Here is a 23,910-nt window from a genome sequence, read left to right as displayed (position 1 = left end):
AGTATCCTGTCGGTATATATTGCAATTATTAATTTATCATATGAAAGCAGTGGCTATTAACAGTAAAAAAAAACTCCGAACACACGCAGAAACAGAGATGATAGCAAGCACAACCATTTCGGGAACAGGAAGCGGTGGTGCAGAGGTTCCAAAAATCGTGTGGAACGAAACCCAGCACAGGTTCGAGACTGAAGACAAGAAAGCGTACATAGAGTACGTGATGAGAGATAATGGGAAAGTGATGGACATAGTCCACACCTTCGTACCATCTTCCAAGAGAGGCTTAGGCTTGGCTTCTCATCTCTGCGTTGCTGCCTTCAACCACGCCAAATCTCATTCCTTATCAGTCATACCCACCTGCTCTTACGTCTCTGTGAGTCCCACACCGACCCTTATCAATACCCTTTTGCTCTGTGATTGAGTTTTTCTTTTTCAATACTTGGTTTCAATTTGATTGTTTAACTGGGTTTAATTGCAATTGATTTGTTGGGTTTCACTGGGTTTCTCTTATTTTTTTGGATAATTCTGGGATTGAAAATTTTGAGATTAAAAAAAAGGGTATTCTTTTGATTTTGGGTACAATTCTGCTTATCCAAAGAATTCTGATAACTCTTATTATTAGTTCTGTAGTGATTGGGATACTGATGTTTCAGTTATAATTCATGGTACAAACCTAGGCAAAACCACAAAAACCCTGAACTGAGGAAATAAAAAAGCTGTCTATCATTTTAGGTTCATCCTTTTGGCATACTACAATTTGGTGTCATCCAATTTTTATTTATAAATGATTCATTCGTAGCATTGCATTGCACATAGGCTAACGGGTGCTTAATCAAAGAGAAGATGGCTTTAAGGTGCATCGGTGGGGCTCATTTGTGAAATTGTAAAACGTAGAAGAATAAACTTTATGGTTGTTAAAGATTGTATGGTTGGGGTTGTATGTGTTCCTTTTCATATTTTGTTCAAATGAAGATGTGCAGAGAGGAACCTGATTAGTTTGCAACAGCTGTCTTTGGGTGGTGGCTATGCTCGAAATTTCAGGATTGACAAAGCAAATTTTAACCACATAATCCTTGATTATCAGGATAATTGAAAATATTCCTTTATATGTTGTCAACTTGTCATTGGATATCGTATTTACTTGTTTGATTGTGCTACATGGTTGCTGATAGTATTCCTGATTCATTTTAAGCTTGATCATTTTCGATAATACCCCTTGATCATCTTATATAAAAAATGATTCCCAGTAATTTGCTTATGTTACTCTCAAAATTCCTTTGCACCAAGAATTACTGGCTAGTCTTCACTTGGATGGTATTTTCTAGGCTGTGCTATGAGTTTACACATGTTTTATTTACTGGCAGGACACTTTTCTTCCAAAGAATCCAACTTGGAATTCTCTTTTGTACTCGGAGGATCTCAAGTCCAATATATGAATAAGTTAGGCTCATCAGCGAGTAATACTGTAATAGAGGATGACATTTGTAAAACCTAAGTGGAGGTTCTTTTGCTTCTGCTCTTCTCATCTTAAATGGGTTTTTTTCTTTTTTCATTTGAAGCCTGAAGACGTCATATTTTAAGCTGTGTCTGCAGATGGTGTAATCGTCTCATTCTATGCCTTGTGGTTGTAATTTGAGTAATAAGTATTTATCTTGCTCAAGGTAATATCTTTGATGAGCGACGAAACGGTTTTTTTTTTTTTTTTTTTTTTTGAATGAGAAATATACTAGCTCTACATGAAGGGAAGGAATCCCTTGTTTAGATCCCTCCATAAGAACCCAGTTCTGTTAAGTAGTTAGGCTTCATCTATTGTGCCACTGTGTTGAGCTATAATTGTCTAGGTAACCAAACCCCCCCCCCCCCCCCCCCCCAAAAAAAAAAAAGACCAATGGGGCAAGAATTTTCAGTAACATTTGGAACATTTTATTTCTGAACAAATGTCGAACAAATGTCTGAAAAGGGCTGTTTTCAACATCCAATGATACATACTCTTATGACTTATCTAGCTAGATTCATCATTTATCCCCCCTAAATGAATAATATATATATATATATATATATATATATATATATATATATATATATAATTTGAATTTTACGTCTGTAATGCATTGTCTGTCTCATAAAAGGTCTCATGCTTCTATCCTTTCTCGAGAGTCAATGGCTCTTCGTAGCTATTACCTTGACACCAAAGAAGAGTTCAAACCAATGTGTTATTTTTGTCCTAGACATTAGAAGTATATGGATTTTTACCCAATAACTAGTACATTTTTTTTTTTTTGGTGGTAAATATTGTATATTTTTGTCATTTAGTCATCTAAGACAATGCCCTGATTGTTACTCCTTTCATGTAGGTCAATACTTACCTAACAAGAAATTTCAATATTATAGGACCCTTATAGTTACAACCATGGTCGATCGGGGCAAAAACTAGTTTGCCTCTGGTTCCCAGTTTAACTCAATTTTTGACCGATTTTGGCCGGTTTTCATTGGTTTAGGGGCTTTTTACCAGACCAGATTGGTGCCCAGTTCTCGGTTGAACCGATTAGACCGGCTGGTTCGGTTTAGTTTCTAAAACCATGGTTACAACTACCATTTAGCCAGGCTTCAGTTGTCGGCTCCCTTGTCATCAAGGTACCAACTTCCTTGACCTTATAGGATTAACACTTTATTGTACAGACAATTTTGAACTAAAAAAAAAAACTTTTTTGGTGGAATAGTAACATTTCTTCATTCTTAATAGTTACATACAAGTAGCCAAGAACCTTATAACTCAATTGACATTACCTAGTGTTTCCAATAAAAACATTCAGAGTCCAAGTCCTCTTCCCCCATTATATCTATCGAATAATTAAAAAAAGGTGGTGGTTTACTGTATGGCAAATGTTAATGGTTCAAGTCAACTTATCTTTAAAACTTGAACTTAGCTAATACTATGTTATATCTGGAAACGATATCTTAAAGGAGGGTAATTGGCTCAATATTCACTTTGATTATTAATAAGGAAGCAATGATGCTTTCAACAATTATTAAAAGGTTATCGAATCTCCCTTCACTTGATTAACATCTCCTCATTGATTTCTCCTCAGCAATATAACATCTTATTCCTCGTAAAGCTATCTGCCTTACTTGGTCGGAATACATTAGACTAATTGCCCAAAGCTTCCCACACCATCTGACCATTCCATATAGAATGGTTAGTGGTTCTAATTATTATCACAATGTCTGCAACTCGGTGCAGAATGACATGGAGGACGAAAGCGGAAAATGTAAAGGAAAAGGACCTCATATGTGAGGTCTCGGGCTCGATGTTGTGGTATATATATATGAATAACTGAAACCGGAATGAGACTGATTCTTGGATCACACAGTAGAGTATGCTGTGGCGACATGTTCCTTAGTTTGGTGCCAAAAACACGTTCAAATTAGGGGAAACTTTCATCATAGTGCGAGTCGGGAATCAAACTATCAAACAAACAATTAGGAATAAGATTACCTATCAATCATATCTCCTACACCTAGCAGAAGTGAGAACTTTGAACATTGAGTACTTTTTTCAAATATAGGACAAGGGCTACGTTACACTTTAGTCACATTCACTGATTTCCTTTTCCCCCACCTTTCTTTTTACAAATAGCTGCTGCCATTTTGCTTGTTTTCATTTTCAAATAAATAAAATAAATATGCAAGCACTTAAATTAATAATCACTTACGTAACATTTAAATCCAAAAACAGTCATGACGGATTACAGTAGTTCTGAATTCAATATTCAAGTTGTCATTTAATACATATGATGCCCTCACACAACAAAAACACCGGAGGAAACAAGATTGAAGTTGAACACACTGAAACCTATGCCATATTGAGTGAAAAGAATCCAGACGAGTCCACCATTGCCAGCACACAACAGTAAAATGACATGTATCAAGTTGCTTCTTGACTCCATTGCTATTTATACACAAAATACAGGAAAACCATGTGATCTAAAATGCCTAGTTGAATTATTTATTTACAGAAGGAAGATCCTTGGTCTTTTGATGAATCAACCAGGGACAAAATAATCCATCTTCTCCACAGGCAGATTCAAAACTGTAGTTTCCACCTATACCAAGGACACAACAAATGCCAAACATTAAAAAAATATAGAACAAAACACTACTATGACAAAAACTTCTTTTTCTTGGTCTTTAGCTTTATTGCTGCACATCTTAGGGGTCTGCAGATAAACTCTGACAACTAAGGAATGAACTAGATATCTTCATTTACTTGACCAACAAAAAAAAAAAAAAAAATACAATAGATCATCACTTAGGAGAAATTAATTCCAGCCAAGCATCTTGATTATTTTTGTTGAGCTGCTGGATGCAAAAAGTAATTAAAATCAATCACCAATAAGAAGTGTGCATGTATGATGCATCCATTGTGGGAAGGAGTTTGGAGAGCTTTTAATGCTTCTGAATTCAAGGGGAAAAGCGGAAAAAACATGTACCTCATGAAATGGAACAAAGACAAAAGGCATCATGCCCCTCCGGTGTGAGACTGCAGGCACATCTGGGTTGTGTGATTCATCATCCTGCCACCCTTCAACCACCTCAAGGATGTCCTCATCAGGGTCATTAATCTCACTATCATTCACACCACTAGTAACAAGTGAGAGTAGATCCATCCGATTGTTAGCCCCTACAGTTGTTCCTCTTAACCTATACAAGAAAGCAGATAACCAAAATAAAAAATTTGCAAGTAAAGGTTCCATTTAACAAAGTAGGTAGGACACTGCACAGTACGGATTGAGGGAAAAAAATTTAACCAATCTGTCATTGGTAGGTTAAAAAAATTCCAAACCACCACTGACTATCCAACCAACAAAGATGGTGGGTCGGTTGAAAATTTGGGTTTCAACTTAGCAGATTGGATGGGTTAGTTTTTAGCTTTGTGTTGTATACTAAACTTCAAGTTTTATTTTACCATTTACCAATAAATTTAAAAAGTATGTCTTCTAAATCCTATAAACCATTGAAGGACTTGCAACAAAAGTATAAACCATTAAAGGAAGTCATAGGAAGTGTCCACTTACTAATATAAAAATAAAAAAATCTATTAAGCAAATCCATGCCATTATGCATGCTTACGAATATGTCAGAAAAATATCACATTTTCCATATTAACATGTGTAAATCATGCACTTACTGATAAAAAGAAAAAACTTAAGTTTTATATGAGATAAAAACTACCAAAGATTAATATATAAATAGACGGGTTGGTTCGGGTCTTGGTGGATTAAAAAAACTCAACCCGCCACCCAACCCAACCAGTCACTCGAAGTCCACCCAACCCGGAAATAAATATTATATCCATGCGAGATGGTGCGGAGCGTAGCCGGTTGGGTGGTTTGGGTGGATTGTTGCACAGACTAGTACTGCCAGTTGAGCTAGACCTCATTGGCAAAAGTTCCATTTAACAGTGCATCTTAGTAACAATGAGTGGGTGCTGCCCAAGCTGACTGGCTTCCCTTGACAATTCACAATTATGGCGTAACAAACACTGTTCACATTATAATATTATGATAATGCTGGTTGGTACTAATGCCCACCAAAGATCAATATGTACAGCTAGGAGGTAGAATGTACCATCTCATCTATCAGAAATGATAATAATATCATAATCTATATGCACATATTAAATACAAAAAATATGCATAGAAGTTTTTATTATCTCCATTTAAGCCCATTCTTTATGAGACAGGGTTTTCAACTCATTTAGAAGAAGAAAAAGAAGAACAGGCAAGAATGAGTTGTCTAATTGCTGTCAACAAGCTTTGAGAAGAAACACCATAAAAAGTTTGCTAATTGTTCAGTTCTCTAAGTCATTCTTTCATTTGTAAAAAGGTTCCAGAAACAGTAATATTCTTCTTCTTCTGTAAAAATACAAAATGTTAAACAAATTTATAGGCAATAATTGCTATACCTTAAGCGGATTCTTAACACAGTAGGACGCAAGCCAGGATACAAAACAGCAGCTTCAACCTGCAATGAAAGAGGAGCCATAAATACCTCCAACATGCCTATTAAGCATTTGAAGAAGATAACAAAAGTAGTTGGAAAGCAGGCTTCTGACCAATTAGCATAATTAATAGAATGTAATAGAAAAACAAGAATATTCAAAAGGATATGAATTTAGATGCTTGAGAATTTGCAAAAAATTGAACCTAACCTGGTTATCAGACAATGTGTAATGGCCTTTAAAAACACAGTCAGTTGAAGATGCTCGAAAGTTCATGCATTTTGCCACATCTTTGACCTTTTGCGAAGAATTCTAACCATTGCAGATTAAAGAAAATGGAAGCAGTTAGCTATAAAAAACAAAACTTCTTTTCCACCATTTCAATGGATCAAGTGAGTTAGGAGGATTATAAGTTTATAACCTTGTAGAGAAATCTGCCAGATGGAAAAAATTTCATGTAACGGAAATAGCATACCTGCAAAGCACAAATATACAGAAGGATTAGCAGAAAAGAAAGTGATACAATTGCATAACAAAAAGAGGTTGAAGCGGCTTTTATATTCCTATTCAATTCTAGCTTCTTCCATAATCGGCCAAAAGTGAAGATCTTTTAGGCAATTATTGTTGAGACTTGGTTCCCACAATTAGCATGTTCCATATCTCATCATTTCTAACTTCCATATGATGGGTGCAATACATTGAATAATGGAGCCAAAGAAGTCCATAATGGATCTCTCTCCATTGCAGAGAATGTAAGATCCTCACCAATCTTTTCCATTTACTCTGGTTATTCACATTGGGCCCAGTGTATATAACTCTGTATTTGAAGAGAATGAAAAATCCTCCCCTAACTTTACTCCAGGTACTCTTGTTAATATGTCCCTTGACAAAGAGAATGTCGAAGTAGTGTAATACAACGGTGAAATTTTTAAAATATTAAACATTGAATGGTGTAAAATGAACAAAGAGTTATACCAAGTGTAATTAGATCCTGACCCACATATATATATTTAAAAGTAATTATTGATAAAAGGAACTATCTCATGTACACAGGATGTATACATATATAGCCTAAAGAATTAGAAATAATGGAAATTACAAATGAAAAGAGAGAGATCATTTGCATAGTTTCACACTTCACTACCAAGCATGATTTGACCAATCTTATCATTCTCCAATCCAGTTATCCTCTCATAACTAGAAGGTATGTAGTATAGATGGGTATGGGATTTATTTATAAAAAAGGACTGATATATGACAGAGTTCTAAAACAATGGAATCACCATTGCACCGATCATATCTTAAATCTAGAAAATGTTTCAAGGAAAGTAAAGTAATTTGAAGAAGCACATCAAATGGGGGTTTTTGGCTTTCTTGATATCTTGTCCATATAATACACGAACCAATTTGCACCTTGTACAAGAACAAACCTTTTAATAAATTATAAAAGAATATCACATGGATAAGATAAATAGAACAAAAATATACCAAATGGACTGGATTGGTGATCTTCCACTCTGCAACTCCGGCACGAATATAGGTATTCCTGCTCACATAAATACCTGAAATATGAACTACTTTAAACTTCAAATGCTCTTCAGAAAGCCCAAGAGTTAGAGAAAAATGGAACAATGATAATAACAGAATGGCACCCAAGTTTTGTTTATGAGCATTGCAAAAATATAAGGCAATAAGACAAGAATAGAACATATTCTCTTTATGTCCAGAGGGCAGAGTTGAGCACATCTTTAACATCATAAACTTTTCTGGACAGACTGGACTAATTATCAAGCCGGGAGATCAACGGCATCAAACGATATGAGGTACAGAAATTTAAAATGCTCATAATTAAATGAAGAAAATTTATGTAAGCGTATCTTACCATCTGTACGGACCCTTGGTCTTAAAAGCCACATTTTCCTCCATGATCCCTCATATTTTGACTGCAAAATTTTAAAATTTTCCACCACTCCAGAGAGCTTCACAAAAGAGGTCCCAGTTTTAAGCTTTAATTATTACATACAATGAAATGAGAAATGGTTCATATTTCATAATAGACACCAAATTTACCTGCCAAGCCTTCAAGCATGCATTGCGCCAAAACACAGGGTTACGAATTGTGTACCTCCATTTCCGACAAACACAAGATGCCCTTCCTAAGTCATGTGGAGTCATTCTTGCGAAAACCTATGTATAAAATCCATTAGATTTATAAATAAAAAATAAAAAAAGTAAAAATAATTTTATCTATTGAATTTCTCCTCTATGTTGCCTCTTTATTTGTATGCAGAGTCAAAAGATAAGGTTGGGGTTCTTTTCTTTTCCCGCCATTACTAAGCTACCAATCAGAAGATAATGAATAGATAACAAATAATGAAAGTATTTATCATAGCAATTAGGCTCTCTTAAAACATATTAGCTTCTTGACCAAACATACAATACCTCAAAGAGAAGTTCATCGGGCAAACAGCGATGTAATAATGCTGACTCAACATATGGTTTGCTACTAACACTTCCAAATGGTGCAACAGGCCTAACATTAATTCCATAGAGATCTGAAACATAAAACCTGAAACAATAAGAACTCATAAAAATCTAAAATCCAAAGTGCGAATTTAGATCACGGTGATAGCATATGTTAATAGCGAATAGAGTGACTAGAGATTACCAAGCCAAGGCCTTTTTGTTACAAAGTACTGAACCGTCTTCAACCGCAAAGCTGATTCAAGTTCAGGAGGAACTGATAACGCAAAATCTGCAATGCATTATTACCAATTGAGATTTATATAACCAAGAAAGACAGGCCTTTTGACTTCAATTCTCATTCAAACCAAAATACATATTTGAATTTATATGAGAAATGCTATGTCCACAATATTTTCACAACAAATCTTAAGTGGCACTGATTGATATTGGTGGGCAAACAGTAATTTCAGTGATGGATTCAAATTAAAACCAATAACAACTTGCCATCTAGGATTTATTGTGAAAATGTTTTAGACATAGCACTTCTCATTTTATATTTCCCATTCTATGGGAGTTGAGTAAACAAAAATTCAAACTAAAATGTGCTTTTACTGCAACTACTTGACTCAATTGAGGTGAGTTGGAGAGACAGGTGTGTGATTCTCATTAAAATTGAAACGAAATGAAACACGAATAAATTTTATTTATTTTCGTATTTCTCAGAACCTAATCGCATGCTACAATAAATTTCATATCAGTATATCTTCGAAACAACCAGATAACAATTGCAGTACATGTGATGTGAATATACAACAAATACCCATAACGTAAAATCACAAAATTCAAATATAATTTAACAATTTAGCAAATGGGCATCACGAATATTCCACAAAATTTTTATAAAATCACGCATAATTTCAGTGAATTGTCAAGGACTAAGCTTCAGGAATTTGATAATAAAATCAGTCTAATCGAATGGAAACTTAGAATAAATTAGTGAAAAACTATAATACCTGAAGCCATTGAGAATGGATAAATGGGTTTTTCCTCTGAGACAATGGAAGCTTGGGCCCCTCAATTTTCTCGGGAAAATTGGGAGGAAAAGGACAGGAAAATTAGACGAGAAACTACGCTACGCTATTATACCGTTTATAGTTACCGAAGACCGACTACAAAGAAGGAAACTGTCCACGGGTGGGCCCATTCTGAGGCTTTTAGGTGCGTATGATTGTCAGCAGACTCAGTAAACTTTTCGTTTTTTTTTTTTTTTTTTTTTTTTTTGAGCATCAGTAAACTTTTCGTTTTGATTTGAACCTTCGTTTATGTTTTTATTTTTATTTTTTTAAGGATAAAAATAGAGTACACTTTTTTATTCGGCACTAAAAAGGTAAAGTATTTTTATTTATTTATTAAAGCTAGGCTCATATAAAAAAATTAATAATATTTGTGAGCAACACCTCGTACTAGAGATCAAAAAAACTTAAAAGAGTCCAACGGCAAAGGGAGTGTGCATGACGGGACGAGGAATGTCTTCAATTTAATCTATCATGGTTGGTTGGAAAAAATTTAACTTAACTCATTACAATGGTCCAACCCAACCTCTGTCTATCATGGTTGGGTTGGAAAAAATTTAACTTAACTCATCACAATGGTTCAACCCAACCTCCGTGAGTCAAGTTCGATAGAATTGGACTCACGGGTCGGACTTTAAAAAATAAAAATATATAAATAACATGAGCATTAGAACAACAACAACATTCCAAGTGCAGCGCGGCCATCTTCAAAAAATTCCAATCATGGCACCATACACAAATTATCAAACCAACACAAATACTTAAACCAAATGACAATTAATAATAAAATATCAAAAATAGTTTTATCCCAACTCAGTTGAGAAACAAAATAGAATAGCACCAATAATACAACTATTTGTTGGCTCCTACCATCTTCTGAAATGAGAAATCACTTAATAGGTTAGAGTTTATGTTTTATATCAGGAAGAGGGGCAAAGGATTAATTAACAAAAAAATATAATATATATATGCAATATATATTGAATATAGGTAAGTCAGGTTGGATTAGGTGTATTTATGAATCTACTGACTCAAAATAGACCCAACCCCCCCCCCCCCCAAAAAAAATTGGCAACCCAAGCCAACCCATCATCTCCTAAAATGTTGGCGGGTTGATTGAACACCCCTAGAGCTTGGATTTAACTTCAAATACAAATTTTATTGACACATGTATGCGCGTACTTTCCACAAAAATATAGCATATTCATTATATTTGATTTATTTGTTATAGATATTTTTTGTATGAATTAATCAATTTTTTTTCAAAGTCAAAATTCTACTTGTGAATGAAAATATTTTTTATAGTTACATAGACACCGAATATTACTTAAATTTATGTTATCATGTAATTACTCTCAAGTTTTATTCTTTTGTGCATAAAGTTTTATAAATGAGAATAAATTATTACATAAAGAATTTGAGTTTTTTTTTTCCACTTTTCACTTTTAGAAGATAACAATAATGTCCTCTTTTTTAGAGACTTTTTTTTTTTTGAGAAGAAAGCTGTAAATTTTATTAAAAAACAAAAGTCAAGTCGGCTTGAATTACAATTGATGATGCAAAGAAAATCAGTAGGCTGGATGCTTGAAAGGACTACTAGCTGTATTGATGGCCTGGAAAAGAAAGAACAATGATCAAAGGTGACCGGGGTCGCCGGCCAAGAACCCTCCAATGCCAAAGTTAGTTTTTCTCTCTTAAATTTTGGAGTTCCAACTTTTCAAGAAATGTAAAAAACATACCTTTGTCTGGTCTGAATGGGCGTTTATATAGTGCACCCTGAAAACGGTTATTATACTTGTAACCTCCCCTATATTTGAGGAGGTTTGAGGGTTCATGGATAACTTCCACAACCGTTTAGGAGTTACATTTCCTTATATAATTGTCACTGGAAGTTATGCATGTGATAAGGAGTTGTAGTACCGAACCGGGGATTTTTTTAAGTGTCAAAGGCTCATCCAGGGGTCTTCTTGACGAGCGTACCTTGCTTCCAAGGAAGTTCGTCCTTCTATGGACGACCTTCTTAGGGACGATCTTCCTTACATGGACGACCTTCCTACCTGGAGTGCATCTTCTATAGGCAAGCCTCTTCCTGCACGGACGAGCTTGTCACAGACAAGATTTTTACAACATTCGCTTTCCCATCCTTGTTCTGGACGATTGTCATGGACGACATTGGAGTTGGTGTATTTTATCATACCCCATCAACAACTATAAGGTGTGGAAAGACATCCTTCATTCACACTGATAAACTTGTGACATAGATTATGATGATGCACGACAATCGTCAGTGAGTTGTTGGCTTCAAATCACGCTAATGAGTACCTGCAAAACAAGAACACAAGGATCAAGCAAAAGGTATTGGTGTGGTACCAACCAAAGACCCTCTGAATATCAAGTTAGTGAATGAGAAATCTCAAAAAACTCTATCGTGAGAGAGCTAGGGATTTTTTGCATACTTGAGAAAAGAGGAGGTATAGTGCTTATATAGTGGCAAGTAGTAAACCAAGATCCCTCAGTCCCTCAAAAGTAGGGATTTTTCCTTATAGGGAAGATTTGGTATTAGGGTCTCCAAGATTTTAGGGTGTCTTTCCATATGAGAAAGATATGAGAGCATTGTAGGGTCTATGTGCGTGATGTGCAAGATATTCCCATATATGAGTATGTGTGTGGATCAAGTAAGGCCATGTGGGACCCGTCGGCTTTTCTCTTCGTCAGTTTAGGGTCTTTTGTCACTTAATGATCCTCTGTCGGTCTGGCGAGATGCGCCAGTCAATTTTTAGAGGTGCACCGTCCCCATTGTCGTTGTTCTGAGGACTCCGTCAGTTTCAATGAGGCTGATGGTCCTATAGGTGTCATCCACTTTCACATACCTTATTTGCTTATGGGTCTTAATTTCCTTGTTAAAAATACCCTTATTAGCTGCCCCCTACTCCATGGTTCCTTTAGCTGTAGCTGATAGGCCTCGAGTAATAAGGGTCTTTATGATCATTAGATGAATGTTTTATTGAAGAGAGTGTCATTAAATGGCATAGGTAGCCTTTGGTTTAAGGGATTTGTTAACAAGCACTGGTTCGGTGCTTGTTAAGGTGAAAAAGGACAAAAAAAACTGTTAGAAAAAAGTCAAAAATAACACCATATAATACTTAAAAAGTTGAAATTTTGACATAAAGGTGAATAAAGACAAAAACTTTTGTTAGAAAAAATACAAAAATATTGTTGTTAACACAACCATTGGTTTAAATGCTAGGTGACATGTGACACTTGTTGGTTGGTCTTGTTTCTAATCAAAAGCATCGCTTCGTATACCGCACCCCTTCACTCTCTAAATATTCCTTCCCCCCACAGTTTATTTTCTTTACTTTATTTTTACTTCTTGAGAGTCCAGGATTAGAGCTACTCTATCGCCATGTCATTCCATCGTTTTCAAGTCACCCATCACTTTGAGCCATTGTGTACCATCTTTATAAGTTTCTTCTCCTTACTTTATTTTCTTATTTTTCTAGTTAGTCGTCATTTATATAGAAACCCATCGAATAGGTTCTTAGAATACCTTCATCACTTGTAAGTGAATAGATGTCAGGTGATAAAGAAGCAACAAGTGAACAATCGTTGTCAGTCCATGAGGATGCGGGTTACGACGAGGTTTATCCATCAGGGTGAGAGCTAGTGGAAGATTTATCTTGGTCCCCAGAAAGGGAACCGTCTACTCACTCCCTTGCTGAGGAGGAAGAGAAGGAGTATGAAGAGGATGAGAAAGAAGAAGAAGAAGAAGAGGGTGATTGGGGTGGGGGGGGAGGAGGAAGAGGAAGAAGAAGAGGAAGGAGAGGAAGGTGACGAGGAAAGTCACGTGGAGGGTGACGAGGTGGTATGTCAGGTAGACAATAGCGGCCATAGGCCCTTTATTCTCCCCCAGATATGGACGGTGAACGACTTTTAGCCGACTATGTCCCAGAAGGTTTTCAACACCCTCCGCGACCATCACCAAATCCCTGAGAGCATTCCCCTTCGTCTGCCTAGGAAGTTCGAGAGGTGCTACTCAGGAAAGACGGCAGATGTAGGCATTTATGAAGCTATGTTCACCGTAGGACTGAGATTGCTACTGACAGAGCTGCACCATTAGCTAGCCAACTATTTGGGCTTGTCCGCTAGCCAACTTGCCCCCAATGCTTGGAGAATCTTTATTGGTGTTGAGGTGATATAGGGTCAGTTGAGTGGAGGAAACCGTCGGCTCACCCTCGACGAGTTTTTTTTTATTGTTATAAGCCCCAACAGATTTCCTCATCGAAGGGCATCTACCACTTCCTAGCTAGAAAGTCATCGCTCAGGTTGGTGTCCGATATGCTTGACTTTAATAGGAATTGGAAGAACATGTATTTCTTTGTTAAGGGGACGTATTAGGTGTGTAGACCCGAGGAGTGGAATAACATGCCTGACGGGTTTGACAATACTTAGGGTATTGTTAAGGAGTCTGGTGAGTCGTCGGTATTTATTCCCTATTACCTCATCAACTTTAGTTATGTATTGAACTTTTGGCTTTCTGCTTTTTAGCTCAAGTCTGTTCGCAGATAACTAATGAGTAGGAGAGCTTCCTCCAACGAGTTTGGGTGAGCCCTCTTGATTAGAGGAAGTGTAAGGATCTAGTGACACTTGATACCCTTCATGCCTTCTGCGGAGGTCCAGTACCAACACCCGAAGCTCGACGACTGAGCGCTTTCTCACGCCAACGTAGGTTTCCCTCTCCATTTGTATACCTTTTGTCAATTACCTTTATTTTGTCTCTTTATTTAATTTTCTCTGTCACCTTTTACAGAGATGGACGCAAACCGTTAGAGAGCGATGGTGAGAAAGTCGACTATTGCACACAAGCAACAGAGGGAGGCATTGGCGTTGGTGTCGGCCCCCAAGATGGCCTTCAAAGTGGCCCCTAAAAGGAAAAGCAATGCGAAGGAAGACTGTCCGTCCAAGAAGGAAACGGGTCTGCCTGTTGGAGCTATCCATGGGGATCGGCAGCAAAAGTCTCCTCCACCTCCTTATCATGGGGCTGGAAAAGGTTTAATGACAGGGAAAGGCCCCGCCGTCCCCGGCCCCGTCCAGAGGCTGGTCACTCACAAGGACTACGTTGCCGAGATGATCAATTCGATCATCAAGGAGACAGACATGGACGTGTGTGATGAGCACACCTCAGAGGATCTGGGGGCTTTTGGTCTTTATGACTTGTCAAGGGTATGTATTTGTCGATTTAAATACTCCATATTTCTTTATCTATTTATTCTAACCATCATTCTTTCATTTTAGGCGATGGTGCGGATGAGAGCCCTTCAGGATAGAAGTGTGGCCAATAAGGGGGTGATCCATCGGTCCATCCATTGGTTCCGCAAACATTAAAAGATAGAGAACAAGGAGAGGGACTGGTATAAGGGGGCTGTTTGTATAGAGCTGACAGCCAAACTTGCCCAGTTAGAGAAGGAGACTTGTCATTGTGAGGAGTTGGAGAAAACGACCACCAACCTGATGACGAAGTTGGCTGCCCTTCGCGAGCAGATGGAAAAAGCCAAAGCTAACGTTGTGGCGGAGTTTTATACCTCACAACCATACTTTGATGGGTGCGGTGGCTACTATAGCGATGGGTTTGATGACTGCTTGAAACAAGTGGCAGCCGTCTACCCAGATTTGGACTTGTCCCAGGTGGCCATAGACGATATTGTCCCGCTGACCCCTAGGGGTGCCAACGTTGGAGCAACGAGGCCATAGACTCCATTCACATCGTTAAGGAGGAGGTGAAGGATTCCAACGCTGAGTTCGTCGTTCAATTTGCCCCTAAAGGCCCGGTCGCTCCTGAGGGTCTGTTTGCTGCCGATAGCCCATCTACTGTGGATCAACCCCTTTCTGACACTCCCTTGTCCTAATTTTATCTCTTTTTTCTAAGTTGTTTTAATGTTTCTTTTTTGTAATTTTAATTGTAAGACAACGGTAGACGCCCCCTCTTTTGGGCCTTATATACAAACTCTTAACCCCGTTGGATTTATTTATATCTACTGCTTTTTACTCATTGCTTTTACTTGTCATTTTATCGTTTTGTATGTTTATTGTTATTGTGGATATGCCTCCTATCTATCACAAAGATTTGATCATGCCTGCGTTTTTGCTAGTCGTCGGCGTTTTATTTCATTTGGTTACCCTACAATAATACTTGTGTGTTTACTTTGTGATTTTCTCATGGTTAGGTACCCGTCGGGGTCCTCAGTCATTCGTCTGCCACGTAGGTAGAACTTAGTAGAAAATTGTGACCAGATACTCATTGCTATCCTTGGTCGTTCGTTCATCCTATAAATAGGACTTAGTAAAAATTTTGGTGACTAGATACTCGTTGGTATCATTGGTTGTCTGCCCACCCTGTAGGTAGGACTTAGTAAAAATTTTGATGACCAAGTACCCGTAGGTATCCTTAGTTGTCTGTCCATCCCGTAGGTAGGACATAATAAAGCTTTTGTGACCAAGTACCCGTTGGTATCCTTGGTCATCTATCCACCCCGTAGGTAGGACTTGGTAAAGCTTTTGTGACCGAATACCCATCGGTATCCTTGGTCGTCTGTCCACCCTATAGGTAGGACTTAGTAAAATTTTTGCATGACTCATTGAAGGGTAGAGTAGGACAATGTTTCTGATAATCATTTCAAGTCTTATTAATAATAAAAAAAGCTTAAAAAACTTAATACCCTTAAAACTTCAACATCTTTCAACATCCAACTTTAACATAAATAATAAAAGAAAGCGATAAAATAGGTTGCACTCGTTTACTACTAGTAGTATTTCTTTAAGTGCTCGGTATTCTACAGGTGGTGAAGTCTTTGTCCATCGAGGGTCTCTAGGTAGTAGGTCCCCTTTCTATGGTAATCAATGATCCTATAAGGTCCTTCCTAGTTGGGGCCCAATTTGCCCTATGCAGGGTCTTTAGTGGCTATCGTCACTTTCCTAAGGACTAGGTCCTCGACCTAAAAATGACAAGGCTTGACTTTGGTGTTGTAGTGTTTTGCCATTAGGTCCTGATAATGTGCAGTCTGTTGTTCTGCTGCATCTTTAACTTCATCCAGAAGGTCCAACTGTAGGCACATCCCCTCTTCATTCCTTTCTTTGTCATGGTGGGATATCTGATAGCTGGTCAGTCCAACTTCTGCCGGGATGACGGCTTCACTTTCAAATGCAAGGCGAAAATGTGTATGAGAGACTACGAAAATTGGGTTGCTCTCAAAAAAGAGATTTGGGTGCTTTTTCAGGGCATAACTCTTTTGGGGTAAGTGATGTGGAGTATCCACTTATTTTTTATACAAAAAATAAGAAAAAATAAATACAAATTACATGATCAAAATACTTCATTGTCATTTATTGAATAAAAATAAATACAATCTTGGTAAATTGAACCTTACAAGGCTTTGAGTCCTAGTTACAATCTATGTAAAAGAATACAAAACTTTTTGTCCTAGTTACAATCTACCAAAATTAGAAAAAGAAAATAAGACACTAGTCTACCTATCCAAAAAAATTTAAGTTCGGGGGCTAAGTTTGGAAGGTGTTAGGCACCCATTCCGCCTAGATAGAGTCCGATCTTCTAGACTCTAATGACCAATATACCCTTTTTGCATGATGTGAATGATATGTTGAATATACATGATAGACGCTTGACCAAAATTAATTCAAATAAATTTATCTTGTAAATGTATCCTCTTTTTTAGAAAAATTCAAATATGTTTTGTGAATTAAAAAAATTAAGATTTGTAAAGAAAAATTAGATTTGTTCTTATATAGATAAAAAAAAAAAAAATTATTTGTAAGGAAAATAATATCTGTTTTTGTGTAAAGAAAAAATAATAGATTTGTAAAGAAAATCAGATCTATTTTTATGTAAAGAAAAGAAAAAGATTTTTGTAAAAAAATGTCAGATCTGTTTTGAATAGTTAAAAAAAAAAGTGATTTTATCAAGAAAAAATCAAATCTGTTTTGAATAGTTAAGAAAACGATTTTTGGTTTATAAAAAAAAATCATATCTATTATTGGACATAAAATAAAAAAGACTTTTTGAAAGAGGACTCATACTCATGAGATAAATTTATTTTATATGCATCACATATTAAGAAAAAGAAAAGACTTCAACCTAATTTTTAATTTCTTCTTTTAAATTTCAAAATCTACAATTGTATTAAAGAAAAATTTTTCTAAAAAAATTAGATCTGTATTTAATGAGAATACAAATCAGTTTTGTATGTTTTAAAAAAAATCAGATCTATATTTAATGAAAATACAGATAAGTTTTATGTGTTAAAAAAATCAGATCTATATTTAATAAAAATACAGATCAGTTTTGTGTGAAAAAAAATCAGATCTATACTTAATGAAAATACTAATCAGTTTTATATGTTAAAAAATTTAGATCTATATTTAATGAAAATACAGATCAATTTTTAGTTTTGAAAAATCAAATCTGAAAAATTTAGTTCAATTTTTAGTTTAAAAAATCCTTGATAATTAGTAGATTTTGCAATTCAAGAGAGAAATCATAACAAAAATCAACTAAGAACATATTTAAAGAAATTTCAAATAGAACATGGCAATTATATCAAGAACCAGAAATAATAAAACACCTTAAACCTATTCATGCATCATCAAACAAAATTAATAAAAAAAAATACTAGAAAAAAAAAGAAGAAGAAATAGACTACCTCTTGCATGAGCGTGCTATTCTTAGTGAAAGGATATTTTAAGATTCAAAGAAATTTATTCAACTCTTTGAAGCCTAAAATATTTTGCTTACAGAAAAGAAATTCCTAAGGCAAGAGCCTCCAAAACGTCTTTAAAGTAAGGGGGAAAAGAAAAGAAGAGAAGAGCTAGAAAGAAGAGGGGTCAGAGAGCATGAAAAAGTGTGCTGAATTTTGAGAGGCATCCTCTATTTATAGAGGCTAGAATGCTTCGAAGAATTAGCTGAATGATTAGAATACGAACTGGAATGTGTCCTTATCTCTAAAAAATTGAAAATGATAAGATTTATCTCAATTTAGGAGCCCTCGGGCCATGCCCACAATTTGTGCCAATCGGCACTCCAAAAGTGCCGAATGGCCCTCTTGGGTGCTAGACCCGTGTTTGAGTTTTGGTCCACTATGGACTCCTTTTTTAAGGTTTTTTAAGTCGAGACTTGCACTTAGACGTGTTTTTAATTCATATCCTAAAAATTAAACATCTTTTTTGGATATTCAGGTCTTTACAGTAATGATTATCTTATAGATAAACACTCCAAAAAGTCTTGATTATTTTCAATTTTATTGTTATCTAATTATCAACTTTATTCCCATGCAAGCAAGCCTATTTTTGACACTAACAACTAATCACAATATTATTAAATTAATTTTAATTGTTTAGTCAATCATAATTAATTTAAATTAATCACGTGTGGTTGGTTCCACCTAAACAAAATGCATGTAGACTGTGCAAACTTGATCATGCAATATCTTTCAATCCAACAGTTCGATTTGGAAATCGGACATACCGTCGCGATCCTTAGAACCTCAAGATCATTTTTATGATATGCAATGAATGAATTAATGCATGTAATGCAATCGTGAATTTTGGGTATGTGAATAGTCATTCTAATCATCTTCCTTGATTAAATTATGGGTACAAAATCGAGTGTCTACAAGGTGTTTCACCTATAGGTGTGCGAGCTATCATTCGATATGCCCATAGGACTCTGGGTAGTTCGTCCGGCCATATACCCTTTGCCCCTTTGAGCCGAGTCTTGATCATCTTGAGCAAGGATTAACTTGTAACCTCAGCTTGTCCATTGGCTTGAGGGTGGGTAGGAGAGGAATAGTGGTTCTTGATCCCTAACTGTTGATAGAAATCTTTAAACGTGTCATTATTGAATTGCTTCCCATTGTTAGAGATGAAGACCCTAGGGATTCCGAAGGGCCAAATGATACTTTTCTAGATGAAGTTCCGGACATTTTTCTCCGTGATAATGGCCATAGGTTCTACCTCGACCCATTTGGTGAAGTAGTCAATCCCTATGACAAGGAACTTGAGCTTCCGCATCGCCATGGGGAAGGGTCCTACTATGTCCAACCCCCATTTGGTGAATGGCTAAAGGGCGCTAATTAGTGTAAGTTCCTCCGATGGCTGTCGTATGATGTTGCTGAAGCGTTGGCGCTTGTCACACGCCTTCACGTAGGACTAGGTGTCCTTCTACATAGTGGGTCAATAGTATCCTGCTTGTATCAGCTTATGGACAAGCGAGCGTGCCTCCAAGTGGTTCCCACACATTCCTTCATGGTCTTCTCTCACGACATAGTCTACTTCTGCGAGGACTAGGCATCTCAGATATGGATGAGAGAAGCCCCTCTTGTAAAGGACATCCCTAATTAGCATGAAACGTGACGACTGTACCTTCAATTTACGGGAAGCATTGTGGTCTTTTGTGAGCGTCCCGTTCCTGAGGTAGGATATGATTGGTGTAGTCCAGTTGGTTCCAATGGGGATCACCTGTACCGCTACTTTGTCAATGGTAAGAGAATATTGGACAAAGGATAGTACTTGATTAGGGACAAACATATACTCTGTAGATGCAACTTTGGCCAAACGGTCCGCTTGTTCATTCTTTTCCCTTGGAATTTGCATAAACCTGGCCAAGAGCTCATTGCTTATCTCTCCTTTGATCATGCTTAGATACCCTCTCATTCATTCCTCCGTTGTCTCGTAGTCATCGTTGATGTGCCCAACGACAACTTGTGAATCGTTGTGTATGGCTACTAACACGGTCCCTGTTGCTTTAGCTAGGTTAAGGCCCGAAAGGACCGCTTCATATTCAGCCTCATTGTTTGTCAACAAGAACTGAAGGCGGACTACACACTTTATTGTATCTCCTTCTAGCGATTGTAGTAGGATCCCAGCTCCTCCGGCCCGTTGGTTGGACGAACCGTCTGTCCATATCATCCATGTTGCTAGCCTGCTGTCTTTATCCTTTTTCGCTGTGAACTCGGCAACAAAACCAGTCAAAGTCTAAGCCATGATCGCAGTTTTGGGTCGGTATTGGATATCGAACTCGCTGAGCTCTATCGCCTATAGAACTAGTTGCCCTGTTGCCTCTGGGTTGTTCATTGTTTTCCACAGTGGTTTTTCCATTTGGACCAATATGGTGTATGCTTGGAAATATGGCCTGAATTTTCGGGCGGTTGTAATTAGTGCGAAGGCCAATTTCTCCATTGTGGGGTATTTTCCTTCAGCTCCTCGGAACGCTTGGTTGGTGTAGTAGACGGGTAACTGTATACGATCTTCTTCTTAGACAAGAGCAAAGCTGATGGCCGTTGGTGACACAACCAAGTAGAGGGAGTGCTCTTTACCGGATTTGGATGGACTAAGTAATGGTGGGGACATAAGGTATGACTTTAATTGCTCAAAAGCCTTCTAGCATTTGTTGGTCCATTCGAAAGCCTTCTTTAGTGTCTTGAAGAAGGGCAGACACTTGTCCATTGCCCAAGAGACGAACCTGTTAAAGGCCTCCACCCTACCATTCAGGCTTTGTACATCCTTGACGTTCTTTGGAGGCGTCATCTCCAATATGGCCTAAATTTTTTTGAGGCTGGCTTCCACACCGCACTGCGACACTATAAAGCCCAGAAACTTTCTTGACACTACTCCAAACATGCATTTGCTGGGGTTGAGCTTCATGTCATAGAGGTGAAGGGTTTCGAACGTTTCTCGAAGGTCGTCCAAGTGGCTACTTTCCCTCGCGCTTTTCACAAGCATGTCGTCTACGTACACTTCAACGTTCCGCTCGATTTGCTGGGTGAACATCTTGTTCACAAGCCTTTGGTATGTCGCCCCAACGTTCTTTAGTCTGAACGATATGACTTTGTAACAAAAGAGTCCTTGGCTCGTGACAGATGAAGTTTTCTCCTGGTCTTCTTCATCCAATCTGATCTAGTTGTACCTGTAAAAGGCTTCCATGAAACTTAATAGCTAGTGATCAGCCGTAGAGTTTATGAGGAGGTCGATGCGCGAGAGTGGGTAGCTGTCCTTGGGGTATGCTTTGTTCAGGTCGATGAAATCTACACACATTCTCAACTTGCCATTTGCTTTTTTGACCATGACTACATTGACCAACTATTCAGGGTAGTAGACTTCCCTAATGAAATTTGCCTCAAGCAGATTGCATACCTCTTCAGCTATGGCTTTGTATCTTTCCTGGGTGAAGACATTCTTCTTCCGTTGGACTGGAGGGAAGGATGGGCACACATTGAGCTTGTAGGTCATGATGCTTGGACTAATCCCTAGCATGTCCTTATGGCTCCAAGCGAAGACGTCCTGGTTGTTCTTCAAGAAGAGGGCAAGCCCTTTGTGAGCTAAAAGGTCAGCCTGTGTGCTGATACAGGTGATTCAGCCAGGGATGTTATCGTCCAGGAGATCTCTTCCAGGTCTTCGGTTGGTTCTACTACAATCTGTCTTTCTTCAATGCTTAATGCCTACAAGTGATCGTCCATTTCTAGCATGACAATGTAGCATTCACGGCCAACCATCTGGTCTCCTTATGCTTCTCCTATCCTATACTCTGTTGGGAACTTTACTAACAGGTGGTATGTGGACATGGCTGCTTTCCATGCATTAAGCATAGGTCGAACAATAATGGCGTTGTAGGTAGAGGAGCAATCAACAACTAGAAAATTGACTTCCTTAGTGAGCTGTTGAGGGTACGTCCCAATGGTTACTGGTAAGGTGACAGTTCCCACGAGGAAGAGCTTGGTGCTACCAAATCCCACTAATGGTGTGTCCGAGAGTAGGAGGTGCTCTTGATCGACCTTCATTTGCGGGAATGCAAGATGATAGAGGATGTCTGTCAAGCTCCTGTTGTCTACTAGCACCCGTTGGGTATTGAAATCTGCAATTGAAAAACTAATGACCAGGGCGTCATCATAAAGGTGGAGTCTTCGTCTAGCATCCTCTTTTCAGAAGCTAATGGTTGGGTTGATGACCCTAGTCGTTCTAGGTGATCGTCCAGAAATCTGGATGCTCTGCACCATCCGTAAGTATGTCTTCCTTGCCTTCTTAGAGGATCCCGCCATTGTGTTCCCCCCTACGATCACCTTTATCTCTTTGAGCAGGGCTTTGGGTCTTCCTTCAACTCGCCAGTTGGGTTCGGGGTCCCTTGGCGAGTTCTCTCCACCCCTGATGAACCACTGTAATTTTCCTTGCTTGATGAGGGCTTCGATCTACTGCTTGAGGTCATAGCACTCGGAGGTGTCGTGCACATGGTCTCGTGAAAATGGCAGTACTTGTTTTTGGGCCTCTTGTTCGGATCGCCCTTCAATTTTTTTGGCCAGGTCAGTGCTGCGTTGTCCCTTATCTACATGGAGACTTGATCCAATGGGGTATTCAAAGGATTGAAGTTCACAGTCCTCCCCAGTAGAGGTCTTGATCTCCTGTCATCCCTTTAGTCGCTTGTTTGGGCTGACTTTTTTTCTTTGTCTGGACGAGGATCGTCCTACCTTTCTCTCTTCTTTGGTCTGCTCCCTCAGGCAATCATTGCATCTTCAACATTCATGTATTTTGTGGCTTTGTACATCATATCGGCCATTTTCTTCGGGTCATTCTTGTAGATAGAGAAAAGAAACTCCCCAGATTGCAACCCGTTGATAAATGCGGTGACAAGAACTTTGTCGTTTGCTTCATCAAGTAAGAAGGCCTCTTTGTTGAAATGGGTAACGTACAACCTTAGGCTTTCGTCTTCCTGCTACTTAATGTTTAATAGACTTGTTGAGGATCTCTTGTACCTTTGCCCCCCAATGAAGTGGGTGACGAAGTGTCCGCTCAATTCTTTGAAGGTGGAGACAGTGTTGATGGTAAGTTTATTGAACCATACCCTTGTCGATCCCTTGAGCGTAGTAGGGAACGCCCTGCACATAATCTTATTTGGGACCCCTTGTAGGTGCATGAGGGTTTTAAATGACTCTAGATGGTTGAGTGGGTCCCTCAATCCATCGTATGTCTCCACCTGTGGGATCCTAAACTTTGCAGGGAGGGAGAAGAAAGTCACCTGGGTTGTGAAAGGGGAGTCTGTCTACTGGACTAACTCATCCAAATTGGTGAATATCCGTCCCCTCATGGCGTTCATCATCACGTCCATCTTCTCCTTTATCATTTGCATATCTTGGGCCATGCGCATTGCGTTGATCACCATTTCAGATGGACGGTTAGTGACCTTCGGCCCGTCCCGTCTGCTGGGGACATTGCTTTCTTCCTGGTCCTCCCTCTTATGTCGGTCTCCCCTTGGTAGGTGACTACCATTCTGCTCGCCATTGTCCTACTCGTCACGCTGGTCGTCTAGACGTC

At 38.1% G+C, this 23,910-nt stretch overlaps 3 protein-coding genes across 4 annotated transcripts; 1 reads left to right on the top strand and 2 right to left on the bottom strand.

Moving 5' to 3' along the window:
• Nucleotides 1–1,686, top strand: LOC142618832 (acetyltransferase At1g77540). Its single transcript, XM_075791869.1, has 2 exons — nt 1–373; nt 1,365–1,686. Exons 1-2 carry the CDS (start codon nt 41–43, stop codon nt 1,434–1,436), a joined length of 405 nt encoding a protein of 134 aa, XP_075647984.1. The 5' UTR covers nt 1–40; the 3' UTR covers nt 1,437–1,686.
• Nucleotides 1,687–3,693: 2,007 nt separating this feature from the next.
• LOC142618366 (F-box protein 7) lies at nt 3,694–9,650 on the bottom strand. 2 transcript variants are annotated; one of them, XM_075791288.1, is made up of 11 exons: nt 9,481–9,650; nt 8,670–8,756; nt 8,444–8,556; nt 8,072–8,188; nt 7,884–7,980; nt 7,490–7,563; nt 6,423–6,476; nt 6,212–6,313; nt 5,966–6,024; nt 4,491–4,701; nt 3,694–4,103 (listed from the first exon to the last, which is right to left on the bottom strand). In XM_075791288.1, exons 1-11 carry the CDS (start codon nt 9,488–9,490, stop codon nt 4,044–4,046), a joined length of 984 nt encoding a protein of 327 aa, XP_075647403.1. In that variant the 5' UTR covers nt 9,491–9,650; the 3' UTR covers nt 3,694–4,043. The 2 variants fall into 2 exon arrangements, with proteins under 2 accessions (XP_075647403.1, XP_075647404.1); XM_075791289.1 differs by lacking the exon at nt 6,423–6,476 and having other exon boundaries at nt 9,481–9,621.
• Nucleotides 9,651–19,782: 10,132 nt separating this feature from the next.
• Nucleotides 19,783–20,244, bottom strand: LOC142620502 (uncharacterized). The gene has a single exon (XM_075793864.1). The coding sequence runs from the start codon at nt 20,242–20,244 to the stop codon at nt 19,783–19,785; it is 462 nt and encodes a 153-aa protein (XP_075649979.1).
• Between the last annotated feature and the right edge of the window lie 3,666 nt (nt 20,245–23,910).

The sequence above is a fragment of the Castanea sativa genome, chromosome 12 (genome assembly GCF_040712315.1).
Source record: "Castanea sativa cultivar Marrone di Chiusa Pesio chromosome 12, ASM4071231v1".
In the NCBI taxonomy this organism is placed as follows: domain Eukaryota; kingdom Viridiplantae; phylum Streptophyta; class Magnoliopsida; order Fagales; family Fagaceae; genus Castanea; species Castanea sativa.
This window is presented reverse-complemented; position numbering and strand designations above follow the sequence as displayed.

Coding starts and splice junctions, on each gene's coding strand:
- LOC142618832 (XM_075791869.1), top strand. CDS start 41: ATGAAAGCAGTGGCTATTAACAGTAAAAAAAAACTCCGAACACACGCA. Junction 374..1,364: donor CCACCTGCTCTTACGTCTCT/GTGAGTCCCACA, acceptor ATTTACTGGCAG/GACACTTTTCTTCCAAAGAA.
- LOC142618366 (XM_075791288.1), bottom strand. Junction 6,314..6,422: donor CTGGCAGATTTCTCTACAAG/GTTATAAACTTA, acceptor TGCAATGGTTAG/AATTCTTCGCAAAAGGTCAA. Junction 6,025..6,211: donor ACACATTGTCTGATAACCAG/GTTAGGTTCAAT, acceptor CTTTCATTGCAG/GTTGAAGCTGCTGTTTTGTA.
- LOC142620502 (XM_075793864.1), bottom strand. CDS start 20,244: ATGATCAAAGGAGAGATAAGCAATGAGCTCTTGGCCAGGTTTATGCAA.